The following is a 15,701-nucleotide window of genomic DNA, read 5'->3' on the forward strand; positions in this document are numbered from 1 at the left end:
CCTTGTTTAACACAGCCCTACCACCTCCTGGGCTGATCCCACTGCCTTGTTTAACACAGCCCTACCACCTCCTGGGCTGATCCCGCTGCCTTGTTTAACACAGCCCTACCACCTCCTTGGCTGATCACACTGCCTTAACACAGCCCTTCCACCTCCTGGGCTCATGGTTAATTCTTATAATAGGCTATATGATCGCAGAGAGATTTTGTATGTATCCCAAATGGCATCCTATTCTCTATGTGGTGCACTAATTTAGACCAGGGAATAGGGTACCATTTGGGACGCACTCATTGGCTTTCCGTTCGTGTGCAGTGTCTCCTCGTCACACAGAGTTACGATCATAATGGTGTCTACTAATTCAAAATACTATAGTTGTGTAAAAACTTTCAACAAAATGTGCACTATAGACATTAGCTGTAGTTTCACCTGGGTGAGTATATTAAATATCTACATCTGTTGATAAAACACTCAACACAGATCAATATCCTCTGGCTAGTCTCCCGTCAGAAGTTAAGGTTAAAGTAAAAACAATCTCCGTGCAGGCAAGCATTCACACCTACGCACGCACGCACGCACACATACTCTTTCAACCAGCGTCACAAATAACAGACAGCCCCTTCAGAATGCTGGAGGGTTTTATATTTTACAAGAGCAGCAAAAGTTAATGTTGCATTGAATAAGGCTGAGCTGCTACACTGCCCTGAGCTCATGAACATATTGCATCATTTTTCTTCTCCAGCAGGTCACCATTAAATGGGTATTTGTTGGAAGTTTTGCAGTATCATTTACAATGCTCCCCCGCTCAGTAACCTTTTGTTCCAATACTAATGCTATCCCTGGAGAGAAAATCTATAAATATTTGAATACGTAAATCTACAGTAGCAGCCCGCAATTCAATCTTCTATGTTTTGCCAAGGTTACTTTACTTATACTATTGTTTGGTCTGTTTTATGAATTTCTCTATCAGAACTGCATGGCATATAATCAAACATACGCTGTGTGCACAAATATATACACTATGCTCCAACGTCCGGTGGGTGAAGTAAGGCATTTAGTTGCATGAACTATTGTAGGTAAGGATATCTATATTATTATAATTCTAATTGTAATTCAATCTGTACTATAGTTTGCATCCAAACGGCACCCTATTCCCTATTCGGGTTATCTACTCTGGTCAAAAGTAGTGCACTATGTAAGGTACAGCTGCATGGGTAAATAGGGCTCTGGTTGAAAGTAATGCACTATACAGTATAGGGAAAAGAGAGCCATTTGGGAGTCAGAACGCATCCATAGATTAATGGTCCACTGATGGTAAATGTGCATCTTTCTGAGGTAATTGCATCTGTTTCCAGGACTGTTTGTCAGGTGGGATGATGCATGTATAAATCACTAAATCTATACGCCACACAACCCATGGAGAGTACCAGCAGTCATTAAAACACTCCTCAAATCATTCAATCAATCAATTGAAATCTCCTTACAAACTAAATTAAGGTTTATTGTATTTTTTCAACAAACATCTGACAACACAGCAGAATTCCTAAAGCCCTCAAAACATGATCCAGATGTGTTTTCTATCGATGTGAGTAAACAACATCCCCTTAATGAACATAGCTAACCATCTGTATTGCATTTTCAAAATCCAATAAGGAAAGCCAAGCTACTGTTTCAGTGTGAGTAGTCAATTACTGAAAGTGTTCTTTCTGTAAGAAAGGCAATATTTGACAGGACCTTTGCTGCACTTGCCACTTGCCAGGTCGTCATTGTGAATACAGAATTTGTTCCTAACAGACTTGCCTGCTATAAAGCTTGTTTTATAAGGAGCTTCCTAACAGATCATGGCCAATGTCATCAACATCCCAATGAACATGCATGTCATGTGTCGTCGTGACAGTAACAGGGGGAAACATAGAGAGAATAGTAGTCGGGGTCTAAGCACAAAACCTTGAGGTACGCCTAATTCAACTTTAGAGGATTTTCCACCTAGTTGGACAAATGGACACTGTTCAGATTGGTGGTTTAAGCATCCATAGCATCACTATTCAGCACTGGCCCACTTCAACCACTGAGTGTGTGTGCGCGTGCGAGCGTGTGTGTGTGTGTGTGTGTGTGTGTGTGTGTGTGTGTGTGTGTGTGTGTGTGTGTGTGTGTGTGCGTGGTAGCCCTCTCAGGTGTGTGCGTGTGCGTGTGCACGGTGTGTGTGTGTGTGTGTGTGTGTGTGTGTGTGTGTGTGTGTGTGTGTGTGTGTGTGTGTGTGTGTGTGTGTGTGTGTGTGTGTGTGTGTGTATGTGTGTGTGTGTGTGTGAATGTGTGTGTGTGTGCGTGGTAGCCCTCTCGGGTGTGTGTGTGTGTGTGTGTGTGCGCGTGCGTGTGTGTGTGGTGGGAAGCAGAGCTAAAGATCTGTAGTTTTCAAGGCCAAGGGGAGAGGTGTGGAGGGAATGACTCTGACCACCAACCACCACCAGGTGTTCTGCTGTGTGACTGAGAGGGTTGCTGAGAGACTCGACAACACTCCACACACACACCTTCTCGTACGCACACACACGCACACGCACACACGCACACGCACACACACACACACACACACAACTCCCCCCCAACCCAACCCCAGTCTGTTTGACCGGTGGTCGGTCCTGAGGGGGGTTCAGTCTCTTTGTCTGTTATTGAGTTAGTTGACCTGGTCCCTAATCAAAATCAAATCAAATCAAATTGTATTTGTCACATGTGCCGAATACAAGAGTTTTAACCCTTACCATGAAATGGCTTACTTACAAGCCCTTAACCAACAATGCAGTTTTAAGAAAAAGAAGAGTTAAGAAAAAATATTTACTAAATAAACTAAGGTAAAAATAAAAGACCAAGAATAAAATTACAATAACGAGGCTATATAAAGGGGGTACCGATACAGAGTCAATGTGCAGGTGTACAGGTTAGTCGAGATCATTTAGGTAATATGTACATGTAGGTAGGGGTAAAATGACTATGTATAGATAATAGATAGTAAACAGCGAGTAGCAGCAGCGTAAAAAAAAGGGGTGGGGGGGGGGTCATCGCAAATAGTCCGGGTAGCCATTTGATTAGCTGTTCAGCAGTCTTATGGCTAGGGGTTAGAAGCTGTTCAGAAGCCTTTTGGACCTAGACTTGGCACTGCGGTACAACTTACCGTGTGGTAGCAGAGAGAACAGTCTATGAGTAGGGTGGCTGGAGTTTTTGGCAATTTTTGGTCCTTCCTCTGACACTGCCTGGTATAGAGATCCTGGATGGCAGGAAGCTTGGCCCCGTACGCACTACCCTCTGAAGCACCTTGCGGTCGGAGGCCAAGCAGTTGCCATACCTGGCGGTGATGCAACCAGTCAGGATGCTCTCAATGGTGCAGCTGTATAACTTTTTGAGGATTTGAGAACCCATGCCAAATCTTTTCAGTCTCCTGAGAGGGAATAGGCGTTGTCGTGCCCTCTTCACGACTGTCTTGGTGTGTTTGGACCATGATAGTTTGTTGGTGATGTGGACACCAAGGAACTTGAGGCTCTCAACCTGCTCCACTACAGCCCCGTCGATGAGAATGGGGGCGTGCTCGGGCCTCCTTTTCCTGTAGTCCACGATCATCTCCATGTAAATGTGATCCTGGTGGATGCTGGGTAAATTACATTAGCTGGTGGTCCTTCCTTCCCAGTACTGCACTAATTGTACAGTACAGCTAATACTGGGAGTTCTGCTATCCAGTCTAGCCTTAGCTTGGTCTTTAGGCCAGCCCAGCTCCAGGTAGCCCCAGCCCCTAAACCTTTCACCAGACCCAGTCCCAGTCCATACTTCTGTGCCAGGATGCCAGGCTGCTCCAGGTTCTGTGTTTGTTGGCAAGACCTATCCTTCAGCCCCAGCCATATACCCCAGCACAAGAACTATCCTTCAGCCCCAGCCATATACCCCAGCACAAGACCTATCCTTCAGCCCCAGCCATATACCCCAGCACAATACCTATCCTTTAGCCCCAGCCCTATACCCCAGCCCAAGGCCTATCCTTCAGTCCCAGCCCTATACCCCAGCCCAAAGCCTATCCTTCAGCCCCAGCCCTATACCCCAGCCCTGGCAAGGCCTATCCTTCAGCCCCAGCTCTATACCTCAGCCCAAGGTCTTACCTCTGTGCCAGGCTGCCCCAGGCTCCATGCTTATTGGTGAGGATGTTGAGTATCTTCTGTTTGAGCTGGTTGGCAGTCACATGGTCTCTGTGCTTGGCAGCGCTGATCAGGTGATCACACATCTTCTCCTCTTCCCTCCGATCAGCAGTGTACTGGGCACAGTTAGACTGATGGAGGGAACACAATGAGCCATTTTATTATAAACATAGCCATGCTAGTGCCATGCTAACATAATGCTAACCATGCTAAGCATTAAGATTATGCTAACACCCTGCTAACAAAATGCTAACGCCATGCTAGGTGTTAACATTATGCTATAACCGGACAGTATCCATCACTAGGATTTGATATTACTTGCACTTTGATTGTATGTACTTTTAATGTAAGGTGTCCTTGAGTGTCTTGAAAGGTATCTGTCAAATATAACTGTCTGTCTGGTGTTAGCATGGTGTTAGCATGGCTATGTTATGTTTGTATTAATATGTCCTTGTGTTTCCTCCATTGCAATCCTGCGAAATTAGATACTGCATTCAAACATGTAAATATGTGTGTCCTGCTAGGAAGCTACGCTAAGTGTGTGTTGAGGGAAAAGAAATGAAAACCATTCATTAGATCCAGAGAGGATATTATGGTGTTTGTGTGTTTGTGTGCACGTGTGAGTAGATATTATAGCCTGTGCTGTTAAGGTTAAGAGAGCCAATCTCTGCTCCACTACATCAGCAGGGGACATGTTAGTGAAGAGTGATTTAAACACTGTTGCCGTCTGCCAATGTCCTTTGTTTCACATGGAGAAAAAGAGAGGAATTTGTCCGTTAGAAAGCTTTAATCCCATCTGTTGACATAGGGGTCATTATAAACAATCTGTCCCTATATAAAACTAAACTGTGTCTGTAGATGAAGGGCAGGTTGGATAACAAAGAGAAGTAGCCTGTACTGTAGCCTACATGTATAAATGATAATTTGTGTGATGTGTTGATATGTTATGTTGAAGTGGAGTCAGTGCCGTCGTACCAAGCGGCACTCTATTCCCTTTATAGTACACCCATATGGCTATGGTAAAAAGTAGTGCACTATATAGGGAATAGGGTGACATTAGGGACTCACACAGTGATCTCCTACAGGCAACGTAGAAGCATCTAAAGGTAATCTAGATTCTAGAGGAACCGATCAGTATCTGACTTCATCTTCTCCTTGCTAAAATAAGATTGTCTTGCTGCATTGCCACGGGGCTGCTCCTTCCTGCTCATATACTCAATCTAATTTGCTAACAGAAGCTGGAAGTGAATTGAATTTCCGGCCCTATATTTGAATTGTGTCAGATATTATGCCTCAACATATTCTTCAAATGGCAGATAACTCAATCTCTGCTTGTCATCTCACGTTACCATGTGACGCTGTGACAAATATCAAACCTTATTTATCACTTCACAGGATATGAGGCTGCTGCCCTGACACCAACCTAATGTAAAAATGTTTATCTGTCTGGGGATGGAGGGTAGAGTGAGGGAGGGGTTTTGAGGGGTAATAAAGTAGAGACATGGCTGGATGAAAAGTGTAGACTGTCTAGAGTTGTCAGACAGAGGGGATGAGGCCAGAGGAGGGATGAGGGCCAGGTAATCTCTGGGTGTTTCTCAAATGGCACCCTATGGGCCCTGGTCAGAAGTAGTGCTCTGTACAGGGAATAGGTGCCATTTGAGATGCAGCCTCCCTCACTACTGGTGACATTGCATATGTATCCGTCTCCTCCAGTTGATCTAGCAGGTCAAGGAGCCTCTAGCAGAGGTCATCAGGATATCTAACAGCTGCTTGAGGAGGGCTGCTGCCCCAAGATAAGAAACCCATCACTCCTCACATGTACAAGCTAGTAACAGAGGTGGAAGGAGGGTCTGTGTGTGTGTGTGTGTGTGTGTGTGTGTGTGTGTGTGTGTGTGTGTGTGTGTGTGTGTGTGTGTGTGTGTGTGTGTGTACTTGGGTAAGACACTTCCAATATGACTAGCAACATTGTGTCATCCCACTCCCTAACTTTTCTTGATGATAATTAAAGAAAGTGAGAAAGAGAGAGAGAGAGAGAGAGATATATAGAGAGAGAGAAAGAGAGAGAGAGAGAGTGAGAGAGAGGAAGAAAGTGAGAAAGAGAGAGAGAGCAGCTCTACCTGCTGTCTAAAAGAGGCATGACATTCCTCTGAACAGAGCATCTCCCTGAGTTCAGAAAACTGCTCCTCTCTCCTTTCCTTCTCAGGCTTCCTTCCATTTAATAAAGAATTCATTAGACACAGAAAGTGGCATTACTAAAGACTGACTGCGCCCCAAACAGAACCCTATTCCCTATATGGTGCACTACGTTAGACCAGAGACTATTGCATCCTGATAAAAAGTAGGGCACTATAAAGAAAATAGGGTGCCATTTGGCATGCAGATACTGTCTAATTACTGCAGACGACCTCTAATTCCTACAGAAATCAATAATGAGAGTGTTCTGATGCTTTGTAGTGAGAACAGGCAGTGTGTTTGATATGTGGGGTAAGTACCGTCTCTGGGGTAGACTCATTACACTGTTGGACGGGATTAAAGTTAATAAAGACCAGATATGAATGTAGCTGGCGTATCATTTAGTCTGCTTATTAATATTGCCAGCAGGCTGGTTATTATAATCCCTTAGAGTGGCCTAATGATCGGGCCATAATCCTCCTGGAGAGACACAGGGACTACAGGAGTACTGAGCTGCTGCTAATCCAGCACTATTCTCTCACACACCCGGGATGCCTCCCAAATGCCACTCTATTTCTATGGGCCCTGGTCAAAATTAGTGCACTATGTAGGGAATAGGGTGTCATTTGGGATGCACACTGAAGTCAGTCACACCAGAGCAAGGACTGGCGAGGCTGCTGTAGTCTGTTGACTAGGTTAGATAAGGTACTGTACCTCAAACTCAGCATGTTTATGGACGTCTTCTGCTCTCTGTCTGTTGAGGATGAACTCTGCCTCGTTGGCAACACGCACGATGTGGTCCTTCATAGCATGACACAGCAATCTGGAACAGATACAGAATTCTAGACAGTCAGTCAGTCAACACAAATGATGTTGTCCTTAATAGCATGACACAGAATCCTGGAACAGACAGACAGAATGACAGAATACTAGACAGTCAGTCAGTCAACACAATGATGTTGTCCTTAATAGCATGACACAGAATCCTGGAACAGACAGACAGAATGACAGAATACTAGACAGTCAGTCAGTCAACACAATGATGTGGTCCTTCCTAGCATGACACAACAACCTGGAACACACAGACATATAGACAGACCCCCCCCCCCCCCCCCCCCCCCCACACACACACACACACACACACACACACACACACACAAACCCCTCCCTTATTACCCTCCAACCTCATCTCCATCTCCCTGTCGTCTCTGGCCCTGATTGCCTCCTCTCCTCCCATGACTGACTCCTCAGCCTCCCTGGTGTACACTCTACCTGCTTCTACCCACGCTTCAATCTTTTTAATAATTGAAAACAGCCAGGCTACTATGTGGAAATGTTATGCCATTTTACACCCAATTAGGTCTGCTTTGTTTCAATTACAAGGCTTCCGATACCCTCTTTCTGCATCACAAATGGCAACCTATTTCCATTATAGAGCCCTGGTCAAATGTAGTGTACTAGTGTACTATGCTATTTGGGAAGCATCCTATGTCTCAGGGAGAGGCCTCAGAGAACTGCATTCATCATACTAGTGTCAACAAGCTTTTCTGAGTTCTGAACAATTCTTTATCTCCTCTTGTTTAGACATTAGTGTTCTAAACTAGGATTGTAGTTATTTGGTTAGCTGGTTAGTTTAGCTAGTTGATTAGCTGATAGGTTAGAGAGCTCTACAGGACAGATTGGTTAGCTGATTGATTATAGTTCAGAGGACTGCAGCTGGCTGGTTAGCTGGTTGATTATAGTTCAGAGGACTGCAGCTGGCTGGTTAGCTGGTTGATTATAGTTCAGAGGACTGCAGCTGGCTGGTTAGCTGGTTGATTATAGTTCAGAGGACTGCAGCTGGCTGGTTAGCTGGTTGATTATAGTTCAGAGGACTGCTGCTGGCTGGTTAGCTGGTTGATTATAGTTCAGAGGACTGCAGCTGGCTGGTTAGCTGGTTGATTATAGTTCAGAGGACAGCAGCTGGCTGGTTAGCTGGTTGATTATAGTTCAGAGGACTGCAGCTGGCTGGTTAGCTGGTTGATTATAGTTCAGAGGACTGCAGCTGGCTGGTTACCTGGTTGATTATAGTTCAGAGGACAGCAGCTGGCTGGGTAGCTGGTTGATTATAGTTCAGAGGACTGCAGCTGGCTGGTTAGCTGGTTGATTATAGTTCAGAGGACTGCAGCTGGCTGGTTAGCTGGTTGATTATAGTTCAGAGGACTGCAGCTGGCTGGTTAGCTGGTTGATTATAGTTCAGAGGACAGCAGCTGGCTGGGTAGCTGGTTGATTATAGTTCAGAGGACTGCAGCTGGCTGGTTAGCTGGTTGATTATAGTTCAGAGGACTGCAGCTGGCTGGGTAGCTGGTTGATTATAGTTCAGAGGACTGCAGCTGGCTGGTTAGCTGGTTGATTATAGTTCAGAGGACAGCAGCTGGCTGGTTAGCTGGTTGATTATAGTTCAGAGGACTGCAGCTGGCTGGTTAGCTGGTTGATTATAGTTCAGAGGACAGCAGCTGGCTGGTTAGGTGGTTGTTTAGAGATAGCAGGTCTCCGTCCCAAATGACACCCTATTCCCTATATAGTGCACTACTAGTGCTGAGCGATTAACTGGAATTTCTGTTATTAAACAACTAATTGACTGACACTGGTTCAATTATTTGAATTTCATTTTGTTCTGCTTCTTTCTGTGAGCTCAATGCGCACATTGCACAAATTCTCTAGAGATGAATCAAGCTCGAACTGTGCGATGTAGTAGGGAGTTGTTTCCAACAGGCCAATATTCTACATAGTTCAGCGCAGAAAACGTGATAATTAACTACAACGACCATAATCCATTGCGTGCCTATTTGTCAGGTCTGTGTGTTTATTTTAAGCCTGCTACGTTAGGTTAGTGTGGGGCAGACATGGATAGGGAGAGAATAGACAGAAGAATGCACGATCGACAGGGATTAGAGAGCAGTTGCTTCCTGAAAATACACAATCTAAGTGATTGATAGTTTGTATTCAGCGGTCATAAAAGTATGCCTTATTTACTTTGAACAAACTAAAATTGCAATTTTGTCAGACAGCATAGACAGCAGCTGATTATGACTTGGAATGAAATAATAAAGTAATCAAATAAAACAAATGTAAAATACACAACAACTGAAATATGTTATTAAAGTAAAGTAATGTGAATAAATGATGATTAAGTGATGAGGAGTAATGGACAGCCACTACCATCATGGGACTTTTATTCATGTTTTTATTCTGTGTTGTTACAGCATCAACCCACATAGGGCATTGTGCATGTTTTTTATTTATTTATTGAAACCAAATTAAAAATAGTTTAATAATCAAACCAAAACAACCTCAAAAAGAACTATTCGCTCAGCACTACACACTACATAGGTAATAGGGTGCCATTTGGGATGCAGCTCAGGTGCAGGAGAAATGAGATCTGCCAGCAGCACCCTGGACACCGCCATGTGACAGAGCAGTAGAGTGAAAGAGTAGCCGTGCAGCAGAGTGGCAGAGTGGCCCCCACAGAGTAAGGCTCTTTATCCAGGCCGGACAGGGGGCCAGGGGAGGTGCCTGGGAAGGCTAAGACTGTGCTGGGTTGGGAACAGTGAGGTTGCACTGGGGTATAGGGCTGGGGTATAGGGCTGGACCTGGGGCTGGGGTATAAGGCTGAGGCTGGGCAGTTTGGATGTAAGAGGGTTACACAGAGGGGTCACCAGATGGAGTTGGAGGCTGATCTGTTCTATAACACCCTGCCTGATCTGAGCCTGCTACACTCACAGAGAGGGGTGGGGAATGCACAGATAGAGGGGATACACTATCGTGTTGATATTGTTACATCACTCTGTCACACCAATCTTATTTACCTTAACCCCTATAGAGCACAAAAAGTCTAACATGCTACAGTACAGCACCCCACGCTCTAGGGGCCAGCAGCTTACTGCTAATCTATTGCTGCCACTGGACCTAACAACCTGTTCAGAGCTGGTGTGTGTGTGTGTATCAGAAATCCACAAAAGTCCCCACAAGGATAGTAAAACAAGGAACATACTCCCTCGGGAGGACATTTTCCATGTCCCCACGAGGACAAAGGCTATTTTAAGCTTAGGGGTTAGGGTTACAATTAGGGTTAGGGGTTAGGTTTAGGAGTTAGATTTATGTTCAGGGTTAGGGTTAGGGAAAATAGGATCTAGAATGGAAATACATTTTAGGACCCCACAAGGATAGCAAAACATATGGTGTGTGTGTGTCTGAATATGATACATACCTTCCCTCGTTGATGAGCTCGATGAAGGCGAGGCCGGCATTTTTCTGGATCGAGTTCTGCCACTCCTGAGACAGAAGGAAGAAAAGAAGAGGAGAGGAAGATAGAAAGAGGAGCGGAGAGGAGGAACGTTGGATAGTTAGTTATTTATACTGGCTCCATGGCTATATGTCAGACAAAGCCTTCCACAAGGTTAAGTGGGGTTACCTCTTCAAGACGCTGGAGAGATTCAATTTTGGCAAAAACTTTTTGACTTGGATTAGAATACTATATTATTCTCTGATAGCATGTGTGTGTACTGACAACACCTACTTCAAATACTTACCCCTCTGCCACAGAATGAGACAGGGCTGTCTGCTGTCACTTTTGCTATTCAAATATGGTCTGTAAACAGTTCAAGACGTAAAATCCCAGAGCTCATTACATTCTAATCAGCGCTACTAGGCGATGGCTATAAAAACCTATCAATGGGCTAATTTTCAATAAAAATCACATGGAGGTAATAAAGTAACAATAACATAGTAATAAAACAACAATTATGGAACACTTTGCCACGAAAGCTTCACAAACCAGAAAAACATTTCAAAAACAAAAAAACCTGTCCAATAAAATCAGCCCCTTTATTGCAATAAAAAGCTACAGAGTCTCTGAGAAACACATGGATCTCTTTGCATGGCCAGTCTCTGTTGCAATTCAAATGGCCATCGCATATTCGATTATTTCTAATTGAAGTAACGAAACAAAGAAGCCATTAAGGTCATTGAATCCTTTCAAGAGATGCGATGACTATAAAAAGCTGAATCTCTGCCCTGCATGTGCAAGTGTGCCTGCTCTCTTCAGATGCGTCCCAAATGGCAACATATGCACTACTTTTGAGGAGAGCCTGATGGGCCCTAGTCAAAAGTAGTGCACTAAATAGGGAATAGGGTGGCATTCGGGACGAGATCTTCCTCTGCGAACAGATCGGTAAACACAGGAGAGATGTAATCGGGGATGAAACTGTATCCTCTGCCTTAAATACAGCCATTTCCTCCGTCCGCACACTGACAGATGACTGAGGAGAGGGTAGCCATCTACTGCAGTGTGGAGCCGGAGCCTAGAGCGGCTACGGCACAGAGGCCACGGCCCCTCCCACCCTCTCCCCAGCACCATCACTACCTGGTCTGGGAATGATTAAAAAATATGTTTGGGAGCGGAGGAGAGGAGAGGGCCTTGCACTGTGGGAACCTGGGCTCTCTGCTCACTCACTGAGGAGCAAATGGAAGGGAAAACACAGGAGGCCACAGTTCAAAATACAAAGAGAAAAAAAGAGAAGAAATATAAAAGGGGAAAAGGTTCCCAGTTTTCAATGCTAGCCAAGTGTCAGGTATAAAACCAACTGAATCTCATGCATAGAAGAGGCTAACAAATGAGATTCTGCATCTCAGAAACAGTAAAGAAATCTCTGTAGTTCCACGCCACCTTTTGGAACAGAGGGTGAGGCTCTTTAGTTATGTGTAGCAGGAAAGCAAACATATTGTTTGCGATGCAAAATTCAAAGGATTTCAGGATAAACATTTGTGAATGCAGATTGCCATTGGCTAAATAGTGTATGTTAGTGCCATAGTTCCTGTAGTGTGGGACAGACTGCACCAGGCTAGAGAACACAGTTCCACCTCACATTACGTTATGTTAAGTGAGAGAGATGGTGCTGATATGCTGGGCATCTGGTCTCCACATGTTTTCTCCTGACCTCTATCTCTCTCTCTCTGCTACATCATCTGCTGTTACTGATTTGAACAGGGCTCATGTTCGGCCCGTCTTCTGAGGATCTGCTCGTACCGCACTCACGTGACAAAAATATATACGGAAATCAAAGCAGACGTGTCTCATGCAGCGCCAGGAAAGGGACATCAGGTAGGAGGGGGAAAACTCTGAACCGATGGGATCTTCTATCTTGTCTAACTGAGTTACAGTACAGTACACTCTCTAGTTACCGTTACAGTGGGATGGAGCTTCAGATGTTTTCTTCCCCTGAGTTTTTTTCTTCTTCTGCGCAGCAGGGCTCCAAAGGGGCTGGGCTGTGACTGCAGGGATTTGGGGAAAGCCCATTATTGCCTGTTTGAAGGGAATTAGGCCTGACATGCTTCTCCAGGAGGAAGTAACATGATCCTTCATGTAGAGGCAGAGAAACAAAACCCTGAACCTCTGTTTATGTGCTGACCTGCAGAACCTCTGTCTATGGGCTGTCCCGCAGAACCTCTGGTTATGGGCTGACCTGCAGAACCTCTGGTTATGGTCTGACCTGCAGAACCTCTGGTTATGTGCTGACCTGCAGAACCTCTGGTTATGTGCTGACCTGCAGAACCTCTGTCTATGTGCTGACCCGCAGAACCTCTGGTTATGGTCTGACCTGCAGAACCTCTGTCTATGGGCTGACCTGCAGAACCTCTGTCTATGGGCTGACCTGCAGAACCTCTGGTTATGGGCTGACCTGCAGAACCTCTGGTTATGGGCTGACCTGCAGAACCTCTGTCTATGGGCTGACCTGCAGAACCTCTGTCTATGGGCTGACCTGGAGAACCTCTGGTTATGGGCTGACCTGCAGAACCTCTGGTTATGGGCTGACCTGCAACAGATCCCAGAATATTTAGCTATGGGCTGACCTGCAGCCAGGGTAATGGGCGTGGCTCAGGAGCTCAGATAAGAAAAGCTGATAATCTGTGGTATCTGGGAGTATTTCACCTATGAAGATTATCCTATTGGTTCAGGGTTCCTGAATTTCATAATTTTAAATTGTTTGTTACACACAAGCCTCTTGTTCCTCTGCAGCCGTCCATACTCCCAAACGTCAGTAGGCGTCAGGCAGACAGCAGTATTGTGGCATCTCAATCCAGCCTGTAGTCTTTTATCTGCTCTGCTCTCCACATCTGGAGGCTCTCTGTCAGTAAATCTCCCAGGCTCCACTGCAGATCATCTGTGTGTTTAAACTGTTACAAGAAACAGAGCTGTTTGACCTTCTCATTCACCAGGCCGTCTGTGAAGAGATACACAGAGTGTGCTGCCCATCCAAGCCCCATACAACCCCAGCCCCATACAACCATGTCCTAGCCCCATTTAGCCCCAGTCTCCGCCCCTTCCCCATACAGCCTTGTCCTAGCCCCTTACAGCCTTGTCCTAGCCCCATACAGGAAAGTCACTACTGATGGAATCAGATCAGGATTAACGAGTTCTACTGTGCCCATCCCTGCCAGTGCTGCTGGATAAAGCTAGCTGTGGTTCCAACTCAGGCCAAGCAGATCCACTTTCAGCCTTGCTGACGGGTCGATATCTCAGGCTGGGTTTCATCCCAGGAGTCCCTAATGGCAGGAACTATTGGAGCCGCAGTAATACCATCTGTGTCAATGGTGGGGGGAATGGGGGGGGGGGGTGACTCTGTGAGGGGGGGTATACGGCTCGCTGACACTCCCAGCCCTCAGTAAATCCAGGAGCTAGGAAGAGAAGGTAGACATCCCAGAGCCACAGTGCTAGGTTAGCCTCCAGAAAGACAGACAGACAGACAGACAGACAGAAGAGAGAGCAAGACGCAGGGAACATTCCCTTAGAAACTTCAAAAGAACAGCAGTAACAGCGTGATTCACTACTGCAAGGCTTGGGCGGTTGTGTGAGTAGAGAGAGAGGAATGCTCCTTAATCTCAGCCTTCTAATTACAGATGCACGGGTATGTATGGGATCTGACAAACTGACAGGCTGACCTTCTGGATATGGGCTGACCTGCAGAACCTCTGTCTATGGGCTGACCTGCAGAACCTCTGTCTGACCTGCAACAGAACCCAGAATATTTAGCTATGGGCTGACCTGCAGCCAGGGTAATGGGCGTGGCTCAGGAGCTCAGATAAGAAAAGATGACAATCTGTGGTGTCTGGGAGTGTTTCACCTACGAAGATTATCCTATTGGTTCAGGGTTCCTGAATTTCATCATTTTAAATTGTTTGTTACACACAAGCTCTGGGCTCTGGACACCGCACCTCCTACTGCAGCCTCCATCCCTGCAGACTGGATACTTAGCAAGACAGGCACCACCTAATGTCTTCCTTATGGACTCACTGACTGGCCCTGCAGACAGAAGGTATGATAACTATCTCCTATTCTGTTCTTACTGCTACATTGGGACTGTGACCCGTTGAGATATAAGAGACTTAACCAATGCTTTATATATACACTAGATGACTGATAGGGGATGATGTCTTGACACTCCCCCAACGTTTGAAAAATATTTGGGAAGCTTATTTATTAATGTCTACATTAGTTTTTGCCACATTTATTCTATTTCAGACACCTTAATGCGTACTTGTTTTATGATATTATGTGAGCTAAACATAAACATGAAAAATATATTTAAAACAAATCCTTAAAGTATATATATTTTTAGACTAGTAATGTTACTGTCAACAGTACAAGAAAAAGTACTTAAATACATGTCATTTTGTCCTTAAAAAATGTATTTGAAATACTGTAGAATTCCATTCACTGCTCCTAATATGGCTGACCGGTATCTTCAAAGCCTCTCAATGGCCAATACTTTGCCTTCAGAAGTATTCACACCCCTTTACTTTTTCTACATTTTGTTGTGTTACAGCATGAAGTTAAAATCCATTACATTTAGATTTTGTGTCACTGATCTACACACAATACCCCATAATGTCAAAGTGGAGTTTAATTTGTAGAACATTTTTTAAATTAATAAACACTGTAAAGCATAAATGTCTTGAGTCAAAAAGTATTCAACACCTTTATCATGGCAAGCCAAAATATGTTCAGGAGTAAAAATGTGTTGAACAAATCGCATATTAAGTTACATGGACTCATTCCGTGTTCAATAATAGTGATTAACATAATCTCTGTTCTCCACATATACAATTATCTGTAAAGGTCCCTCAGTCGAGTATTGAATTTCAAACACAGATTGTACCACAAAGACCAGGGAGGTTTTTCAAACCTCGCAAAGAGCACCGATTGGTAGATGTAAAAAATATAATAATACAAATTTAAAAAAGCAGACCCTGAATATCTTTTTGAGCATGGTGAAGTTATTAATTAGGCTTCTGATGGTGTATCAATACACCCAGTCA

At 44.7% G+C, this 15,701-nt stretch overlaps 1 protein-coding gene across 2 annotated transcripts in view; it reads right to left on the bottom strand.

Annotated features, from left to right (window-relative positions):
- The window catches only part of LOC106580977 (neurobeachin), a 313,133-nt gene that overhangs the window by 162,720 nt on the left and 134,712 nt on the right, over positions 1 to 15,701 (bottom strand). For both annotated transcript variants that reach the window (XM_045703701.2, XM_014162593.3), the window contains 3 exons: positions 10,594 to 10,658; positions 7,059 to 7,167; positions 4,137 to 4,303 (listed from right to left, as the gene is read on the bottom strand). In XM_045703701.2, the coding sequence (XP_045559657.2) occupies positions 4,137 to 4,303; positions 7,059 to 7,167; positions 10,594 to 10,658 (341 nt within the window). The remainder of the gene's footprint in view (positions 1 to 4,136; positions 4,304 to 7,058; positions 7,168 to 10,593; positions 10,659 to 15,701) is intronic.

The sequence above is a fragment of the Salmo salar genome, chromosome 20 (assembly GCF_965601325.2).
Source record: "Salmo salar chromosome 20, fSalSal1, whole genome shotgun sequence".
NCBI classification, from domain to species: domain Eukaryota; kingdom Metazoa; phylum Chordata; class Actinopteri; order Salmoniformes; family Salmonidae; genus Salmo; species Salmo salar.